Below are 17,665 nucleotides of genomic sequence, written 5' to 3'. Positions count from 1 at the left end.
TACCGTCACTGGTTTATTACATCACCTGCTGTAACCCAGCTGTGCGGCTCCCCCTGTGTGAGGGTGCAGCTGGCAAAATGGACAGATACATTGAAATAGCTCGAAACAGCCTTCCCTGGTTATAAGGAGGGGAATAGAGCACAGGATAACAGCGTTATAAGGAGGGGAATAGAGCACAGGATAACCGTTATAAGGATGGAATAGAGCACAGGATAACAGCGTTATAAGGAGGGAATAGAGCACAGGATAACAGCGTTATAAGGAGGGAATAGAGCACAGGATAACAGCGTTATACAGAGGGAATAGAGCAAAGGATAACAGCGTTATAAGGAGGGAATAGAGCACAGGATAACAGCGTTATACAGAGGGAATAGAGCACAGGATAACAGCGTTATACAGAGGGAATAGAGCAAAGGATAACAGCGTTATAAGGAGGGAATAGAGCACAGGATAACAGCGTTATACAGAGGGGAATAGAGCAAAGGATAACAGCGTTATAAGGAGGGAATAGAGCACAGGATAACAGCGTTATACAGAGGGAATAGAGCAAAGGATAACAGTGTTATACAGAGGGAATAGAGCACAGGATACAGAGGGAATAGAGCAAAGGATAACAGCGTTATAAGGAGGGGAATAGAGCACAGGATAACAGCGTTATACAGAGGGAATAGAGCACAGGATAACAGCGTTATACAGAGGGAATAGAGCACAGGATAACAGCGTTATACAGAGGGAATAGAGCAAAGGATAACAGTGTTATACAGAGGGAATAGAGCACAGGATACAGAGGGAATAGAGCACAGGATAACAGCGTTATAAGGGGAATAGAGCACAGGATAACAGCGTTATACAGAGGGGAATAGAGCAAAGGATAACAGCGTTAATACAGAGGGGAATAGAGCACAGGATAACAGCGTTATAGGGAGGGGAATAGAGCACAGGATAACAGCGTTATACAGAGGGAATAGAGCAAAGGATAACAGCGTTATATGGAGGGAATAGAGCACAGGATAACAGCGTTATACAGAGGGGAATAGAGCAAAGGATAACAGCGTTATAAGGAGGGAATAGAGCACAGGATAACAGCGTTATACAGAGGGAATAGAGCAAAGGATAACAGTGTTATACAGAGGGAATAGAGCACAGGATACAGAGGGAATAGAGCACAGGATAACAGCGTTATATGGAGGGAATAGAGCACAGGATAACAGCGTTATAAGGAGGGAATAGAGCACAGGATAACAGTGTTATAAGGAGGGAATAGAGCACAGGATAACAGCGTTATACAGAGGGAATAGAGCACAGGATAACAGCGTTATATGGAGGGAATAGAACACAGGATAACAGTGTTATAAGGAGGGAATAGAGCACAGGATAACAGCGTTATACAGAGGGAATAGAGCACAGGATAACAGCGTTATATGGAGGGAATAGAGCACAGGATAACAGCGTTATAAGGAGGGAATAGACGTTTTATACACACGGTTTAAAAGGTTATAAATTTTTTAAAAGTCATCAAATAAAATAAAAAAAGTTAGGAGTTACATATCGCTGTAATCGTACCGACTTGGGGAACATAGAGAACATGTCAGTTCTACAATAAGACGAACGGCCTAAACACAAAATCCCCCAAAATTAAAACAAATAGCTTTTTTTTAACTTCACTGCGCAATTATTTATTTTCCGGTTTTGCTGCAAATTTTATGGAAAAATGAGGTCATTACAAAGTACAATTAGTGGCGCAATACGGCCTATACGGAGAGGAAAAAACCGAAGCGTAAAGATAAGAGATCCCGGTCCTGAAGGGGTTAGAGATCTCCACATGGGGGATGTCAGGTGGGAAACCGCTGACTATACTGTAGAGGCCCCATTACACAAAGCGATTATCGGCCGATAATCGTCTGGTGTAATAGAAGACAACGATGAACATTGTCAGCTAATCGTTGCTGTCCTTTGTCTTTCAACGTGTTGAAACGACCAGGATAGCAGCGATCTGCTGCCATTGCTCCGTGGAATAGGGGCTTTAGTACTAGTCGTGTGACATCACAGCATCAGATCAGGACACAGTCACGTGACATCGCAGCATCAGATCGGGACAGTCATGTGACATCACAGCATCAGATCGGGACAGTCATGTGACATCACAGCATCAGATCGGGACAGTCATGTGACATCACAGCATCAGAGCGGGACAGTCATGTGACATAGCAGCATCAGATCGGGACAGTCATGTGACATCGCAGCATCAGAGCGGGACACAGTCATGTGACATCGCAGCATCAGATCGGGACAGTCATGTGACATCGCAGCATCAGATCGGGACAGTCATGTGACATCGCAGCATCAGATCGGGACAGTCATGTGACATCACAGCATCAGATCGGGACACAGTCATGTGACATCACAGCGGTCTGTGCAGATTCTCGACAAAGTTTGTGTAAAACTTTTCTGAAAGATAAAAGGGAAATAATATGTGAGTGCAGCCCGACACTGCTGTACCGCCCTGTACCCCATTATAGACCCACTCTCTGTGTTAGTATATCCCTCCGCTCACCCACTCTCTGTGTTATATCCCTCCGCTCACCCACTCTCTGTGTTAGAGAGGGGGTGAGCGGAGGGATATACTAACACAGAGGGAGGGGGGTGAGCGGAGGGATATAACACAGAGGGGGTGAGCGGTGGGATATAACACAGAGAGGGGGTGAGTGGAGGGATATACTGTGTTATATCCCTCCGCTCACCCCCTCTGTGTTATATCCCTCCGCTCACCCCCCTCCCTCTGTTAGTATATCCCTCCGCTCACCCCCTCTCTGTTTTATATCCCTCCGCTCACCCCCTCCCTCTGTGTTAGAGAGTGGGTGAGCGGAGGGATATACTAACACAGAGAGGGGGTGAGCGGAGGGATATACTAACACAGAGAGTGGGTGAGCGGAGGGATATACTGTGTTAGTATATCCCTCCGCTCACCCCCTCTGTGTTAGTATATCCCTCCGCTCACCCCCTCTCTGTGTTGGTATATCCCTCGGCTCACCCCCCTCCCTCTGTGTTAGTATATCCCTCCGCTCACCCCCTCTCTGTGTTGGTATATCCCTCCGCTCACCCCCTCTCTGTGTTATATCCCTCCGCTCACCCCCTCTCTGTATTATATCCCTCCGCTCATCCCCTCTCTGTGTTAGTATATCCCTCCGTTCACCCCCTCTCTGTGTTAGTATATCCCTCCGCTCACCCCCCTCTCTCTGTGTTGGTATATCCCTCCGCTCACCCCCTCTGTGTTAGTATATCCCTCGGCTCACCTCCTCCCTCTGTGTTGGTATATCCCTCGGCTCACCCCCTCTCTGTGTTGGTATATCCCTCGGCTCACCCCCCTCCCTCTGTGTTAGTATATCCCTCCGCTCACCCCCTCTCTGTGTTAGTATATCCCTCCGCTCACCCCCCTCTCTGTGTTATATCCCTCCGCTCACCCCCTCTCTGTATTATATCCCTCCGCTCATCCCCTCTCTGTGTTAGTATATCCCTCCGCTCACCCCCTCTCTGTGTTAGTATATCCCTCCGCTCACCCCCCTCTCTCTGTGTTGGTATATCCCTCCGCTCACCCCCTCTCTGTGTTAGTATATCCCTCCGCTCACCCCCCCTCTCTTTGTATAGCCTCGGCTCACCCCCCTCCCTCTGTGTTAGTATATCCCTCCGCTCACCCCCTCTCTGTGTTGGTATATCCCTCCGCTCACCCCCTCTCTGTGTTATATCCCTCCGCTCACCCCCCTCTCTGTATTATATCCCTCCGCTCATCCCCCTCTCTGTGTTAGTATATCCCTCCGTTCACCCCCTCTCTGTGTTAGTATATCCCTCCGCTCACCCCCCTCTCTCTGTGTTGGTATATCCCTCCGCTCACCCCCTCTGTGTTAGTATATCCCTCGGCTCACCTCCTCCCTCTGTGTTGGTATATCCCTCGGCTCACCCCCTCTCTGTGTTGGTATATCCCTCGGCTCACCCCCCTCCCTCTGTGTTAGTATATCCCTCCGCTCACCCCCTCTCTGTGTTAGTATATCCCTCCGCTCACCCCCTCTCTGTGTTATATCCCTCCGCTCACCCCCTCTCTGTATTATATCCCTCCGCTCATCCCCTCTCTGTGTTAGTATATCCCTCCGCTCACCCCCTCTCTGTGTTAGTATATCCCTCCGCTCACCCCCCTCTCTCTGTGTTGGTATATCCCTCCGCTCACCCCCTCTCTGTGTTAGTATATCCCTCCGCTCACCCCCCTCTCTCTGTGTTAGTATATCCCTCCGCTCACCCCCTCCCTCTGTGTTAGTATATCCCTCCGCTCACCCCCTCTCTGTTTTATATCCCTCCGCTCACCCCCTCCCTCTGTGTTAGTATATCCCTCCGCTCACCCCCTGTGTTGTATCCCTCCGCTCACCCCCTCTCTGTGTTAGTATATCCCTCGGCTCACCCCCCTCCCTCTGTGTTAGTATATCCCTCCGCTCACCCCCTCTCTGTGTTGGTATATCCCTCGGCTCACCCCCCTCCCTCTGTGTTAGTATATCCCTCCGCTCACCCCCTCTCTGTGTTAGTATATCCCTCCGCTCACCCCCTCTCTGTGTTAGTATATCCCTCCGCTCACCCCCTCTGTGTTAGTATATCCCTCCGCTCACCCCCTCTCTGTGTTGGTATATCCCTCGGCTCACCCCCCTCCCTCTGTGTTAGTATATCCCTCCGCTCACCCCCTCTCTGTGTTAGTATATCCCTCCGCTCACCCCCTCTGTGTTAGTATATCCCTCCGCTCACCCCCTCTCTGTGTTGGTATATCCCTCGGCTCACCCCCCTCCCTCTGTGTTAGTATATCCCTCCGCTCACCCCCTCTCTGTGTTATATCCCTCCGCTCATCCCCTCTCTGTGTTAGTATATCCCTCCGCTCACCCCCTCTCTGTGTTAGTATATCCCTCCGCTCACCCCCCTCTCTCTGTGTTGGTATATCCCTCCGCTCACCCCCTCTCTGTGTTAGTATATCCCTCCGCTCACCCCCCTCTCTCTGTGTTAGTATATCCCTCCGCTCACCCCCTCCCTCTGTGTTAGTATATCCCTCCGCTCACCCCCTGTGTTGTATCCCTCCGCTCACCCCCTCTCTGTGTTAGTATATCCCTCGGCTCACCCCCCTCCCTCTGTGTTAGTATATCCCTCCGCTCACCCCCTCTCTGTGTTGGTATATCCCTCGGCTCACCCCCCTCCCTCTGTGTTAGTATATCCCTCCGCTCACCCCCTCTCTGTGTTGGTATATCCCTCCGCTCACCCCCTCTCTGTGTTGGTATATCCCTCCGCTCACCCCCTCTCTGTGTTGGTATATCCCTCCGCTCACCCCCTCTCTGTGTTGGTATATCCCTCCGCTCACCCCCTCTCTGTGTTGGTATATCCCTCCGCTCACCCCCTCCCTCTGTTAGTATATCCCTCCGCTCACCCCCTCCCTCTGTTAGTATATCCCTCCGCTCACCCCCCCCCCCCCCCCCCTGTGTTGGTATTTCCCTCGGCTCACCCCCCTCCCTCTGTGTTGGTATATCCCTCCGCTCACCCCCTCTCTGTTAGTATATCCCTCCGCCCACCCCCTCCCTCTGTTAGTATATCTCTCAGCTCACCCCTCCTACCTCTGTGTTGGTATTTCCCTCGGCTCATCCCCTCCCTCTGTGTTGGTATTTCCCTCGGCTCATCCCCTCCCTCTGTGTTAGTATATCCCTCGGCTCACCTCCTCCCTCTGTGTTGGTATATCCCTCGGCTCATCCCCTCCCTCTGTGTTGGTATTTCCCTCGGCTCATCTCCTCTCAGTTAGTATATCCTTCTGCTCAACTCCTCCTTCTGTGTTAGTATATCCCTCTGCTCACCCCCTCTCTCTGTGCTAGTATATCCTCCGCTCACCCCCTCTCTCTGTGCTAGTATATCCCTCGGCTCACCCCCTCCCTCTGTGTTTGTATTTCCCTCCGCTCACCTCCTCTCTGTTAGTATATTCCTTGGCTCACCTCCTCTCTGTTAGTATATTCCTCGGCTCACCTCCTCTCTGTTAGTATATTCCTCGGCTCACCTCCTCTCTGTTAGTATATTCCTCGGCTCACCTCCTCTCTGTTAGTATATTCCTCGGCTCACCTCCTCTCTGTTAGTATATTCCTCGGCTCACCTCCTCTCTGTTAGTATATTCCTCGGCTCACCTCCTCTCTGTTAGTATATCCCTCCGCTCACCCCCCTCCCTCTAACAGAGAGGAGGTGAGTCGAGGAATATACTAAGAGAGGAGGTGAGCTGAGGGATATACCAACACAGAGGGAGGGGGGTGAGCGGAGGGATATACTAACAGAGAGGGGGTGAGCCGAGGGATATACTAACAGAGGAGGTGAGCCGAGGGATATACCAACACAGAGGGAGGAGGTGAGCCGAGGGATATACTAACAGAGAGGAGGTGAGCCGAGGGATATACTCTGTTAGTATATCCCTCGGCTCAACTCCTCCCTCTGTGTTGGTATATCCCTCGGCTCACCTCCTCCCTCTGTGTTGGTATATCCCTCCGCTCACCTCCTCCCTCTGTGTTGGTATATCCCTCGGCTCACCTCCTCTCTGTTAGTATATCCCTCGGCTCACCTCCTCCCTCTGTGTTGGTATATCCCTCCGCTCACCTCCTCTCTTAGTATATCCCTCGGCTCACCTCCTCTCTTAGTATATCCCTCGGCTCACCTCCTCTCTGTTAGTATATCCCTCGGCTCACCTCCTCCCTGTGTTAGTATTTCCCTCGGCTCACCTCCTCCCTGTGTTAGTATTTCCCTCTGCTCACCTCCTCTCTGCGTTAGTATTTCCCTCTGCTCACCTCCTCTCTGCGTTAGTATTTCCCTCCGCTCACCTCCTCTCTGCGTTAGTATATCCCTCCGCTCACCCCCTCTCTCTGTTAGTATATTCCTCGGCTCACCTCCTCTCTGTTAGTATATCCCTCCGCTTACCCCCTCTCTGTGTTAGTATATCCCTCCGCTCACCCCCTCTCTCTGTTAGTATATCCCTCGGCTCACCTCCTCCCTCTGTGTTGGTATATCCCTCGGCTCACCTCCTCCCTCTGTGTTGGTATATCCCTCGGCTCACCTCCTCCCTCTGTGTTGGTATATCCCTCCGCTCACCCCCTCCCTCTGTGTTGGTATATCTCTTGGCTCACCCCTTCTCTGTTGGTATATCCCTCCACTCACCTGTGTCCGGCTGGATGTGTCCGTTCCGGATGAGGAAATCTAGCACGACCAGAGCGCAGTTGGGTTTAAACTCCTGGGTGGCGATGGCGTCTTTCACCTGTAGGGAGACAGTCCCCCATCAAATAGCGATAGTTGTCACTCTGCTCGAAGGGGGTGCTATGTTACCCACCTTGTCCAGGGGCCACAGATAAAACTCCTGCACCTCTCCGTCCCCTACACGAGGCTGGAAGGACTCCGGAACCTCCAGATCATACACAAACTGGCACTCCAGGTACTGGGCCCCATCCCGCTGATAGGCATAGCTGTGAGGGCAGACGGACGGTCACCACCAGGGAAGCAGCATCACAATACCGTACAGCCACACCAAAGGGTATTACCTGATTCATACAATGGGCCAAGCTAAAAGAGGTATGCCCATCACCTAAACATTGCAAATTGCTTTAACCCATGGTGTTCCTATAGTGTTGCCAAGATTCCTGACCACCGCTATATGCTAGAGTGGTGGCTGGACTGAGACGCTAGGTGGGTGGTCGGGACTACGGTGAGTATAGTTTTACTTCCTTCCAGTCTTTTAGCAATGCCGCACATGGCAGCAGACTGTGACGTGTCTTGCCAATCCATATAAAATAAGGCGACATGCAGAACAGAACTGTGGATACAGATGGGATCCCGCGGGGAGTATACTCACAGCCTCCCTATGTTGTATCCCATGACCTGCATGTTGCTTCCAGGTGAAGTCTGCAACATGAGTGATTGTGGATGACCCCCCATAGGCGACGGCACTAATGTGGAATCAGAAACTAAATCTCCAATAACTTAATGGCCACACAAGGATCGTATTGTATAGCACCTGGAAGCACTGCAATACCAGGTGAGTGTCTGGAGAGGGCACATCAATGGTGCACTGCAATACCAGGTGAGTGTCTGGAGAGGACAGAGCAATGGTGCACTGCAATACCAGGTGAGTGTCTGGAGAGGACAGAGCAATGGTGCACTGCAATACCAGGTGAGTGTCTGGAGAGGACAGAGCAATGGTGCACTGCAATACCAGGTGAGTGTCTGGAGAGGACAGAGCAATGGTGCACTGCAATACCAGGTGAGTGTCTGGAGAGGACAGAGCAATGGTGCACTGCAATACCAGGTGAGTGTCTGGAGAGGGCATATCAATGGTGCACTGCAATACCAGGTCAATGTCTGGAGAGGAGAGAGCAAGTTCTTTTACTGTCTTTTTCCTAAAAATCCCTTTAAATGGTAGCTTACCAAAAAAAAAAAAAAAAAAGATTTCTTTCAAATCCACTGTTGCCAGATATTTGTAATTGTACTTATCAGCTGCTGTATGTCCTGCAGGATGTGGTGTATTTCTAGACAGCAGGAGACGTTTTTTAGGGTACAAACACACACGGCTTATACGCTGCGTATTTACTGCTGCTATACACAGCAGATACGCAGCAGATTAGATCTAAATAACTGAACACAGTATCAAATCTGCTGCGTATCTGCTGTGTGTGTTTGTACCCTTATAGGTATTTGCTACTGCTGTGGACAGTTCCTGACATGGACAGAGGTGCCAGCAGAGATCACTGTGTTAGACAGGAGAAAATACACCACTTCCTGCAGGGCATACAGCAGCTGATAAGTACTGGAAGACTTGATATTTTTTAATAGAAGTAAATCACAAATCTGGCAGTTTGTTTTGGTGAACTACCTCTTTAATATATATTCCCCAAATGAGAGACGTATCAGAAACTGGGAGAAGTTTCCCAGGAATGGATCCAGCTTTTCCGGGCACCCGGGGAGAAGCGGCACTAAAAAGGCAGCAGGCTGATATCCAGAATGCCGAGCTAACCAAGCTATTTGCTTTGTTTATACTGTAAATTTGTCCATCTCTAGTTGTAAGCTTATAACCCAGGGGGGTAAGTGTCATCAAGGAAAGTGGGAAATGTTGGATGAGCTGTTGGCACCGCCACGGGAGTCTGGAGCCACACACTGTAGGCACCGCCACGGGAGTCTGGAGCCACACACTGTAGGCACCGCCACGGGAGTCTGGAGCCACACACTGTAGGCACCGCCACGGGAGTCTGGAGCCACACACTGTAGGCACCGCCACGGGAGTCTGGAGCCACACACTGTAGGCACCGCCACGGGAGTCTGGAGCCACACACTGTAGGCACCGCCACGGGAGTCTGGAGCCACACACTGTAGGCACCGCCACGGGAGTCTGGAGCCACACACTGTAGGCACCGCCACGGGAGTCTGGAGCCACACACTGTAGGCACCGCCACGGGCGTCTGGAGCCACACACTGTAGGCACCGCCACGGGAGTCTGGAGCCACACACTGTAGGCACCGCCACGGGCGTCTGGAGCCACACACTGTAGGCACCGCCACGGGAGTCTGGAGCCACACACTGTAGGCACCGCCACGGGAGTCTGGAGCCACACACTGTAGGCACCGCCACGGGAGTCTGGAGCCACACACTGTAGGCACCGCCACGGGAGTCTGGAGCCACACACTGAAGGCACCGCCACGGGAGTCTGGAGCCACACACTGTAGGCACCGCCACGGGAGTCTGGAGCCACACACTGAAGGCACCGCCACGGGAGTCTGGAGCCACACACTGTAGGCACCGCCACGGGAGTCTGGAGCCACACACTGTAGGCACCGCCACGGGAGTCTACATTAGTTACTGATCACACCTCACAGTCCCGGCAGGTCTTGCTGTAGCTGCAAGGGATTCTGGGATACACGCCTCCTCTGTACACTCCTTCAGCAGGGTCTCCCACACCTCGGCACCTGCAGAGATTCCTCCGGCTGCCTGTGAAAGGGACAGATGTCGGAAACCCAGAACGAGAGAGAAGCCATGTACCCTACAGGCGTGGCTATGACCAGTCAGCAGCCATATCAGTCATTACGTGAGTTTACCAGAAATTGTAATTACAGGATACTTGTAGTTTATTTTATCCACATTAAATTCTGCTTATAACCTATAGGTCCTGATAATAGACATCGAAAACAACATCCCCGAGAGGTCCTCAGCTCCTCAAGATCCCAGGGGTGAAACCTGGCAGCAGGGAACTGGTCATGTCTAATCCCGCCCACTCATATATAACCCCCTGACAACACCACCATCCCGCCTGCTCATATATAACTTACTGATAACACTACCACTGTGCTCATATATAACCCCCTGATGACACCACCATCCCACCTGCTCATATATAACCCTGATGACACCACCATCTCGCCTGCTCATATATAACCCTGACAACACCAGCATCCCGTCTGCTCATATATAACTTACTGATAACACTACCACTGTGCTCATATATAACCCCCTGATGACACCACCATCCCGCCTGTTCATATATAACTTTTTTAATCCAAATTATTTTTATTGAAATATTTGCATTTTTCATTAACAAACAAAAACTCCCCAGAGGGCATACCCTCCGACCCCAACCCTCCCTAGCCCACCCCCCATTCCTCAGTTCTGTCAGTTCCACAGTCCTTGTAGAGCATGCATAAAAGTCTGCAGACCATGATTCTCGACCTCCTCCCACCATGTGAGTGGGTCTGCAATTGAAGAATGTTCACCAAAGACAAATAAAGGTAAAGCACGTCCAAGGAGCTTAACTGAGCCCAGTCCTGCACACCTCTCATCAGCCAGCGGAGACAGGGTACTAGCAATGATAGCATAGATCATTCCTCCACACCGCCCACCTCACCTCCCAGCCTGTGTATGAGACCCAGCTGACCCTAGTCCAGGGGTCGCCAACCATTTTCCCCAGATTTTCTCAAATTTCTTGGATGCCTTGGTTCATATATAACTTACTGATAACACTACCACTGTGCTCATATATAACCCCCTGATGACACCACCATCCCGCCTGCTCATATATAACTTACTGATAACACTACCACTGTGCTCATATATAACCCCCTGATGACACCACCATCCCGCCTGCTCATATATAACTTACTGATAACACTACCACTGTGCTCATATATAACCCCCTGATGACACCACCATCCCGCCTGCTCATATATAACTTACTGATAACACTACCACTGTGCTCATATATAACCCCCTGATGACACCACCATCCTGCCTGCTCATGTGTAACCCCCTGACATCACCATCCCGCCTGCTCATATATAACCCCCTGATGACATCACCATCCTGCCTGCTCATGTGTAACCCCCTGACATCACCATCCCGCCTGCTCATATATAAGCCCCTGATGACACCACCATCCAGCCTGCTCATGTGTAACCCCCTGACATCACCATCCCGCCTGCTCATATATAAGCCCCTGATGACACCACCATCCAGCCTGCTCATGTGTAACCCCCTGACATCACCATCCCGCCTGCTCATATATAAGCCCCTGATGACACCACCATCCCGCCTGCTCATAAATAAGCCCCTGATGACACCACCATCCGGTCTGCTCATATATAACCCCCTGATGACACCACCATCCCGCCTGCTCATATATAACTTACTGATAACACTACCACTGTGCTCATATATAACCCCCTGATGACACCAACATCCCGCCTGCTCATATATAACCCCCTCACCAGATGGTCCAGTTTGCCAGGGTAGTTGGGTTTCGTCAGTGATCGTCTAGCAATCCACATAAAGATGTTGGCTCCTCTGTGCAGGAAGCCGTTTACATGGACGCCATATCGGGGAACCCCGAGGAGAGCTGGCGGGAGAGACCACAAGTATTGGATACAGAGACACGCGGCACAAATAGACTGCGAGCTCCTGGGCACAAGGAACCGTCCAGCACTTACGTGTAGCCGCTCGCTCCATACTGAGAAGAGGAGGATCAGAGAATAAACCCTTCACGTCGTAGAGCTGTGGAGACAGAGAGTGTTACACGAGGATATCCACCATGTGACCGCACACGCGGCATACAACACAGCGTGACAATGGCGCGGAGAATCGCCAGGAGTAACATGGGGAAGAGATTTCACACTGTAGGAAGTGGTGATGTACATCAGCGCTTCTCAAACTGTTTCTACCGGAGCCTCACCCAGGCAATGCCTGGGCCCCACCAGACTGACCAAGAGGGTGCCGGGCCTCACCACACTGACCAAGAGGGTGCCGGGCCTCACCACACTGACCAAGAGGGTGCCGGGCCTCACCAGACTGACCAAGAGGGTGCCTGGGCCTCACCACACTGACCAAGAGGGTGCCGGGCCTCACCACACTGACCAAGAGGGTGCCGGGCCTCACCACACTGACCAAGAGGGTGCCGGGCCTCACCACACTGACCAAGAGGGTGCCGGGCCTCACCACACTGACCAAGAGGATGCCGGGCCTCACCACACTGACCAAGAGGATGCCTGGGCCTCACCACACTGACCAAGAGGATGCCGGGCCTCACCACACTGACCAAGAGGATGCCTGGGCCTCACCACACTGACCAAGAGGATGCCTGGGCCTCACCACACTGACCAAGAGGGTGCCGGGCCTCACCACACTGACCAAGAGGGCGCCTGGGCCTCACTATCTGTGGTGAAAGTCCATATAAAAGCTGATGATAACGCTAGGGCTACACCCGTCTCCCAAGCTCTAGATAATAATAAATCAAGTACAAAATAAGTTAATAATGTGGCTAAAATGGAGATTTTTGCAAACAGCCAAAGGACTGTGCAGATCATTAGTAACTTTTGTGAAAACTGTCTCCCCAGCTGGGCCTCACCAACAACTAGGGGGCGCCTCACCAACAACTAGGGGGCGCCTCACCAACAACTAGGGGGCGCCTCACCAACAACTAGGGGGCGCCTCACCAACAACTAGGGGGCGCCTCACCAACAACTAGGGGGCGCCTCACAGTTTGAGAACCACTGATGTACATGATACGGAGCTCAGCTGTAGTCACCCCCCTCCCCCCAGGACCGGGCAGCGATGGGGGGGCACAGTCCTCACCTCATCCCTCCACTCCCGGAGACAGGGGAAGGCGTCCCGACCTCTGAGCGACTCCATCACATCCTGCACGGCCCGCGTTCGATCCTGGGGGGAGCGCAGAGCATCACTCAGCTCTAGTCTGTCCCCCGAATCCTTACACAGGGAGAACACATCAGAGCTCTGCGCCAGGACCTGTGCCACCGGCTGTGACACCCACCCGACCCGCTGCCCCTGCACGCAGAACGGCAGACACCCTGCGGAGGAAACCGGAGCGTGAGACCGTTAACACAACATGCCACCCCACCTGCACCCTGCGGAGGAAGCCGCAACATCAGAGACACCGCGTCACACCACATGCCACCCCACCTGCACGCTGCAGATTGTTCAGCTTCAGCAGCAGCTCCAGGACTCGGTCAGACCAGGCGGCAGACGCCATAACTGTGCAGGAGGGAATACACTGTCCCCTTCACCTACAGAAAAATATACAATACAGTCTGCTCCACCTGCAGAGCGCACAAACAATACAGTCCCCTCCATCTGCCGAATGCACGCACACACACAATACAGTCCTCTCCACCTGCAGAGCACACACACACACACTACAGTCCCCTCCACCTGCAGAGCACACACACACTACAGTCCCCTCCACCTGCAGAGCACACACACAATACAGTCCCCTCCACCTGCAGAGCACACAATACAGTCCCCTCCACCTGCAGAGCACACAATACAGTCCCCTCCACCTGCAGAGCACACAATACAGTCCCCTCCACCTGCAGAGCACACACTACAGTCCCCTCCACCTGCAGAGCACACACACACACTACAGTCCCCTCCACCTGCAGAGCGAATACACTACAGTCCCCTCCACCTGCAGAGCGAACACACTACAGTCCCCTCCACCTGCAGAGCGAACACACTACAGTCCCCTCCACCTGCAGAGCGAACACACTACAGTCCCCTCCACCTGCAGAGCACACACACACACACTACAGTCCCCTCCACCTGCAGAGCACACACACACACACACTACAGTCCCCTTCACCTGCAGAGCACACACACACACACACACACTACAGTCCCCTCCACCTGCAGAGCACACACACACACACACACACACTACAGTCCCCTCCACCTGCAGAGCACACACACACACACACTACAGTCCCCTCCACCTGCAGAGCACACACACACACTACAGTCCACTCCACCTGCAGAGCGCACACACACTACAGTCCCCTCCACCTGCAGAGCGCGCACACACACACACACACTACAGTCCCCTCCACCTGCAGAGCGCACACACACACACTACAGTCCCCTCCACCTGCAGAGCGCACACATTACAGTCCCCTCCACCTGCAGAGCGCGCGCACACACACACACTACAGTCCCCTCCACCTGCAGAGCACACACACACTACAGTCCCCTCCACCTGCAGAGCGCACACACACACACACACACTACAGTCCCCTCCACCTGCAGAGCGCACACATTACAGTCCCCTCCACCTGCAGAGCGCGCGCGCACACACACACAATACAGTCCACTCCACCTGCAGAACACACAATGCAGTCTGTCTCCAGCTTCTCTAAGTTTTCTCCAGCAGGATGATGGGAAGAAAGCTACACCTCAGTGCACTCCTCCTGCAGTACATGTGCTTACAGGGGAGAAGGGAGGAGCCAATCGGGGAGAGGGGAGGGGTAAGCCCTAATTGGTGCAGGCTTTGCAGCCAGGAAGTGTCTCCAGGACAGGTGGCGGCCATGATGGTGGAGACCATGGACTGGGATTCCTGCCTATGTATCTAATAATATTTATTTGTATAGCGCCAACAGATTTTGCAGCGTATCTCATCCTATCGTGTGATACTGTTTGCTGACTGCTGTATCTAATCCAATCATGTGTGTTACGGTGGCTCAGAGCTGAGGTCCTGGGGTCACACAGCTTCTATTCGCAGTATATATGATGTATATACACTCAGCGGCCACTTTATTAGGTACACCATGCTAGTAACGGGTTGGACCCCCTTTTGCCTTCAGAACTGCCCCAATTCTTGGTGGCATAGATACAAGGTGCTGGAAGCTTCCTCAGAGATTTTGGTCCATATTGACATGATGACATCACACAGTTGCCGCAGATTTGTCGGCTGCACATCCATGATGCCAATCTCCCGTTCCACCACATCCCAAAGATGCTCTATTGGATTGAGATCTGGTGACTGTGGAGGCCATTGGAGTACAGTGACCTCATTGTCATGTTCAAGAAACCAGTCTGAGATGATTCTAGCTTTATGACATGGCGCATTATCCTGCTGAAAGTAGCCATCAGATGTTGGGTACATTGTGGACACACAGCAACGTACCTGAGGCTAGGTACTGACCCCATTAGGACAAAGCAGTATGTAAGCCTACGTATCCTGCTGTAATGCACGGCTATTCTAGGACGTCTTGGAAAGTCTGCTCAGCCCAGCGCAGGGACCTTGTACTACCCTAGCAGGACGGATAACCCAACACTATAGGGCAAAAGGTGGTCAGATCCACAGTCTCTATACATGAGTACGAGCATCTTCTTCTTCTCAACTACTGAAAGGGCCCTCAAGACGTTCCTGTACTCTGTTCTCACAACTGCTAATATCTCCTGCCGGCACCTACCACAAGTGTGTTTATTCTGTGTTGCACTGAAGTTTCTACAGGTAAACTAAGTTACTTTGGTTAGAATTATTGGACTCTGGTGAATTACTTCTTTCACCTGCACCTGTTCACACTTGGGTTATCCAAACCTCAAGCGCAGAGCCCGCGCTCTCCGAGGGTGGGTTCAAACACCACTCCTGGGCACCGTGACAAGTGCCCAAGTGACTCTACACCCACAAAGCTGCCACAACACCGCACAAGCTACCCCGCACATGGCATAATCCTATCTCGCGTGATACCATCTGCTGAGATATGTATCTAATCCTATTGTGTAATACAGTCTGCTGAAGAGAGAAAGAGCTCACCCGGAGACACCACAGCAGGAAAGGACTCAGCAATAGAGACCTCACCAAAAGACAAAAGAGTGCTTAGCATTAGAGTCCTCACCAAGAAAGAGAGAGCGAGAGGTCACCTGGAGAGACCTCAGCAAGAGAGAGCTCACCAAGAGAGAGAGCAAGAGCTCACCCGGAAAGACCCCAGCAGGAAAGGACTCCGCAATAGAGACCTCACCAAAAGACAAAAGAGTGCTTAGCATTAGAGTCCTCACCAAGAAAGAGAGAGCGAGAGGTCACCTGGAGAGACCTCAGCAAGAGAGAGCTCACCAAGAGAGAGAGCAAGAGCTCACCCGGAGACACCACAGCAGGAAAGGACTCAGCAATAGAGACCTCACCAAAAGACAAAAGAGTGCTTAGCATTAGAGTCCTCACCAAGAAAGAGAGCGAGAGGTCACCCGGAGACACCACAGCAGGAAAGGACTCAGCAATAGAGACCTCACCAAAAGACAAAAGAGTACTTAGCATTAGAGTCCTCACCAAGAAAGAGAGAGCGAGAGGTCACCTGGAGAGACCTCAGCAAGAGAGAGGTCACCAAGAGAGAGAGCAAGAGCTCACCCGGAAAGACCCCAGCAGGAAAGGGCTCAACAGGAGAGACCTCACCAAAAGAGTGCTTAGCATTAGAGTCCTCACCAGGAGAGTCCTGACCGAGAGAGAGAGAGCTCACCTGGAAACATACGTGCACTTCATGTATGCAAGTCAGCGCGCTACAATCAGATAACAATACTGGGTAAATTGTCCATGTGAGGTGGTTACGCCAATCCTGGAGCTTGAATTATGGGCATCGAGCACATTATCTTCCACCATATTGAGATGTACGCGCACAATTCTTGGGAGGGGCTCACAGGGTGGATGACAAAGCCTAGGTTTTACAAAAACACTTATTCTAGTTGTAAACACAAAAACTATCATATATATTTGTCATTCCACTCTAAGCATCAACTTGATATTAAAAACAGGGCAAGATGGCTGGATTGCCTTTATTTCTTTAACAAGACCTTACCAAGAGAGACACCACCAAGAGAGACACCACCAAGAGAGACACCACCAAGAGAGACACCACCAATAGAGACCCCACCAAGAGAGACACCACCAAGAGAGACACCACCAAGAGAGACCCCACCAAGAGAGACCCCACCAAGAGAGACACCACCAAGAGAGACACCACCAAGAGAGACACCACTAAGAGAGTCCTTAGCAGGAGAGATCTCACCCGCCTGCACAGACTATGAAGCTCTCCTCCCTGGCGGCCATGATTCTCTGTATTCCCTCAGTTGTGCCCCTCATCACCTCTCTACTACTAAGGACGGGGTCATTTGGGTCACAGGCTTTGTGGGTTTCTAATCCAATGTGGGTGAGGTGTATTACAGTCTCGCGTGTTATTATCCATAGAGACCTGAACTTCCACATTCATTGAGGACTCTGCAGCCATAGATACACAGTCCTGTCTTCTCATGAAGATTGGAGCTGCCTCCTTCACCATGTGACTGATCACATGACCCCTGACATCACCAAAGG

The 17,665-nt window shown here is 51.9% G+C and overlaps 1 protein-coding gene across 3 annotated transcripts; it reads right to left on the bottom strand.

Moving 5' to 3' along the window:
* Window positions 1-1,401: 1,401 nt before the first annotated feature.
* LOC138792231 (uncharacterized) lies at window positions 1,402-17,614 on the bottom strand. Of its 3 annotated transcripts, none has more exons than XM_069969404.1 (9): window positions 17,544-17,614; window positions 13,492-13,595; window positions 13,147-13,379; window positions 12,006-12,069; window positions 11,787-11,914; window positions 9,899-10,017; window positions 7,373-7,505; window positions 7,204-7,300; window positions 1,402-2,448 (listed from the first exon to the last, which is right to left on the bottom strand). In XM_069969404.1, exons 2-9 carry the CDS (start codon window positions 13,559-13,561, stop codon window positions 2,402-2,404), a joined length of 891 nt encoding a protein of 296 aa, XP_069825505.1. In that variant the 5' UTR covers window positions 13,562-13,595; window positions 17,544-17,614; the 3' UTR covers window positions 1,402-2,401. The 3 variants fall into 3 exon arrangements, with proteins under 3 accessions (XP_069825505.1, XP_069825503.1, XP_069825504.1); XM_069969402.1 differs by lacking the exon at window positions 17,544-17,614 and adding an exon at window positions 14,681-14,910; XM_069969403.1 differs by lacking the exon at window positions 17,544-17,614 and adding an exon at window positions 14,694-14,909.
* Window positions 17,615-17,665: the final 51 nt, after the last annotated feature.

Source organism: Dendropsophus ebraccatus, chromosome 5 (genome assembly GCF_027789765.1).
Source record: "Dendropsophus ebraccatus isolate aDenEbr1 chromosome 5, aDenEbr1.pat, whole genome shotgun sequence".
Classification (NCBI taxonomy): Eukaryota; Metazoa; Chordata; class Amphibia; order Anura; family Hylidae; genus Dendropsophus; species Dendropsophus ebraccatus.
The sequence above is the reverse complement of the archived record's forward strand: the minus strand, read 5'-3'. Positions and strand labels throughout refer to the sequence as shown.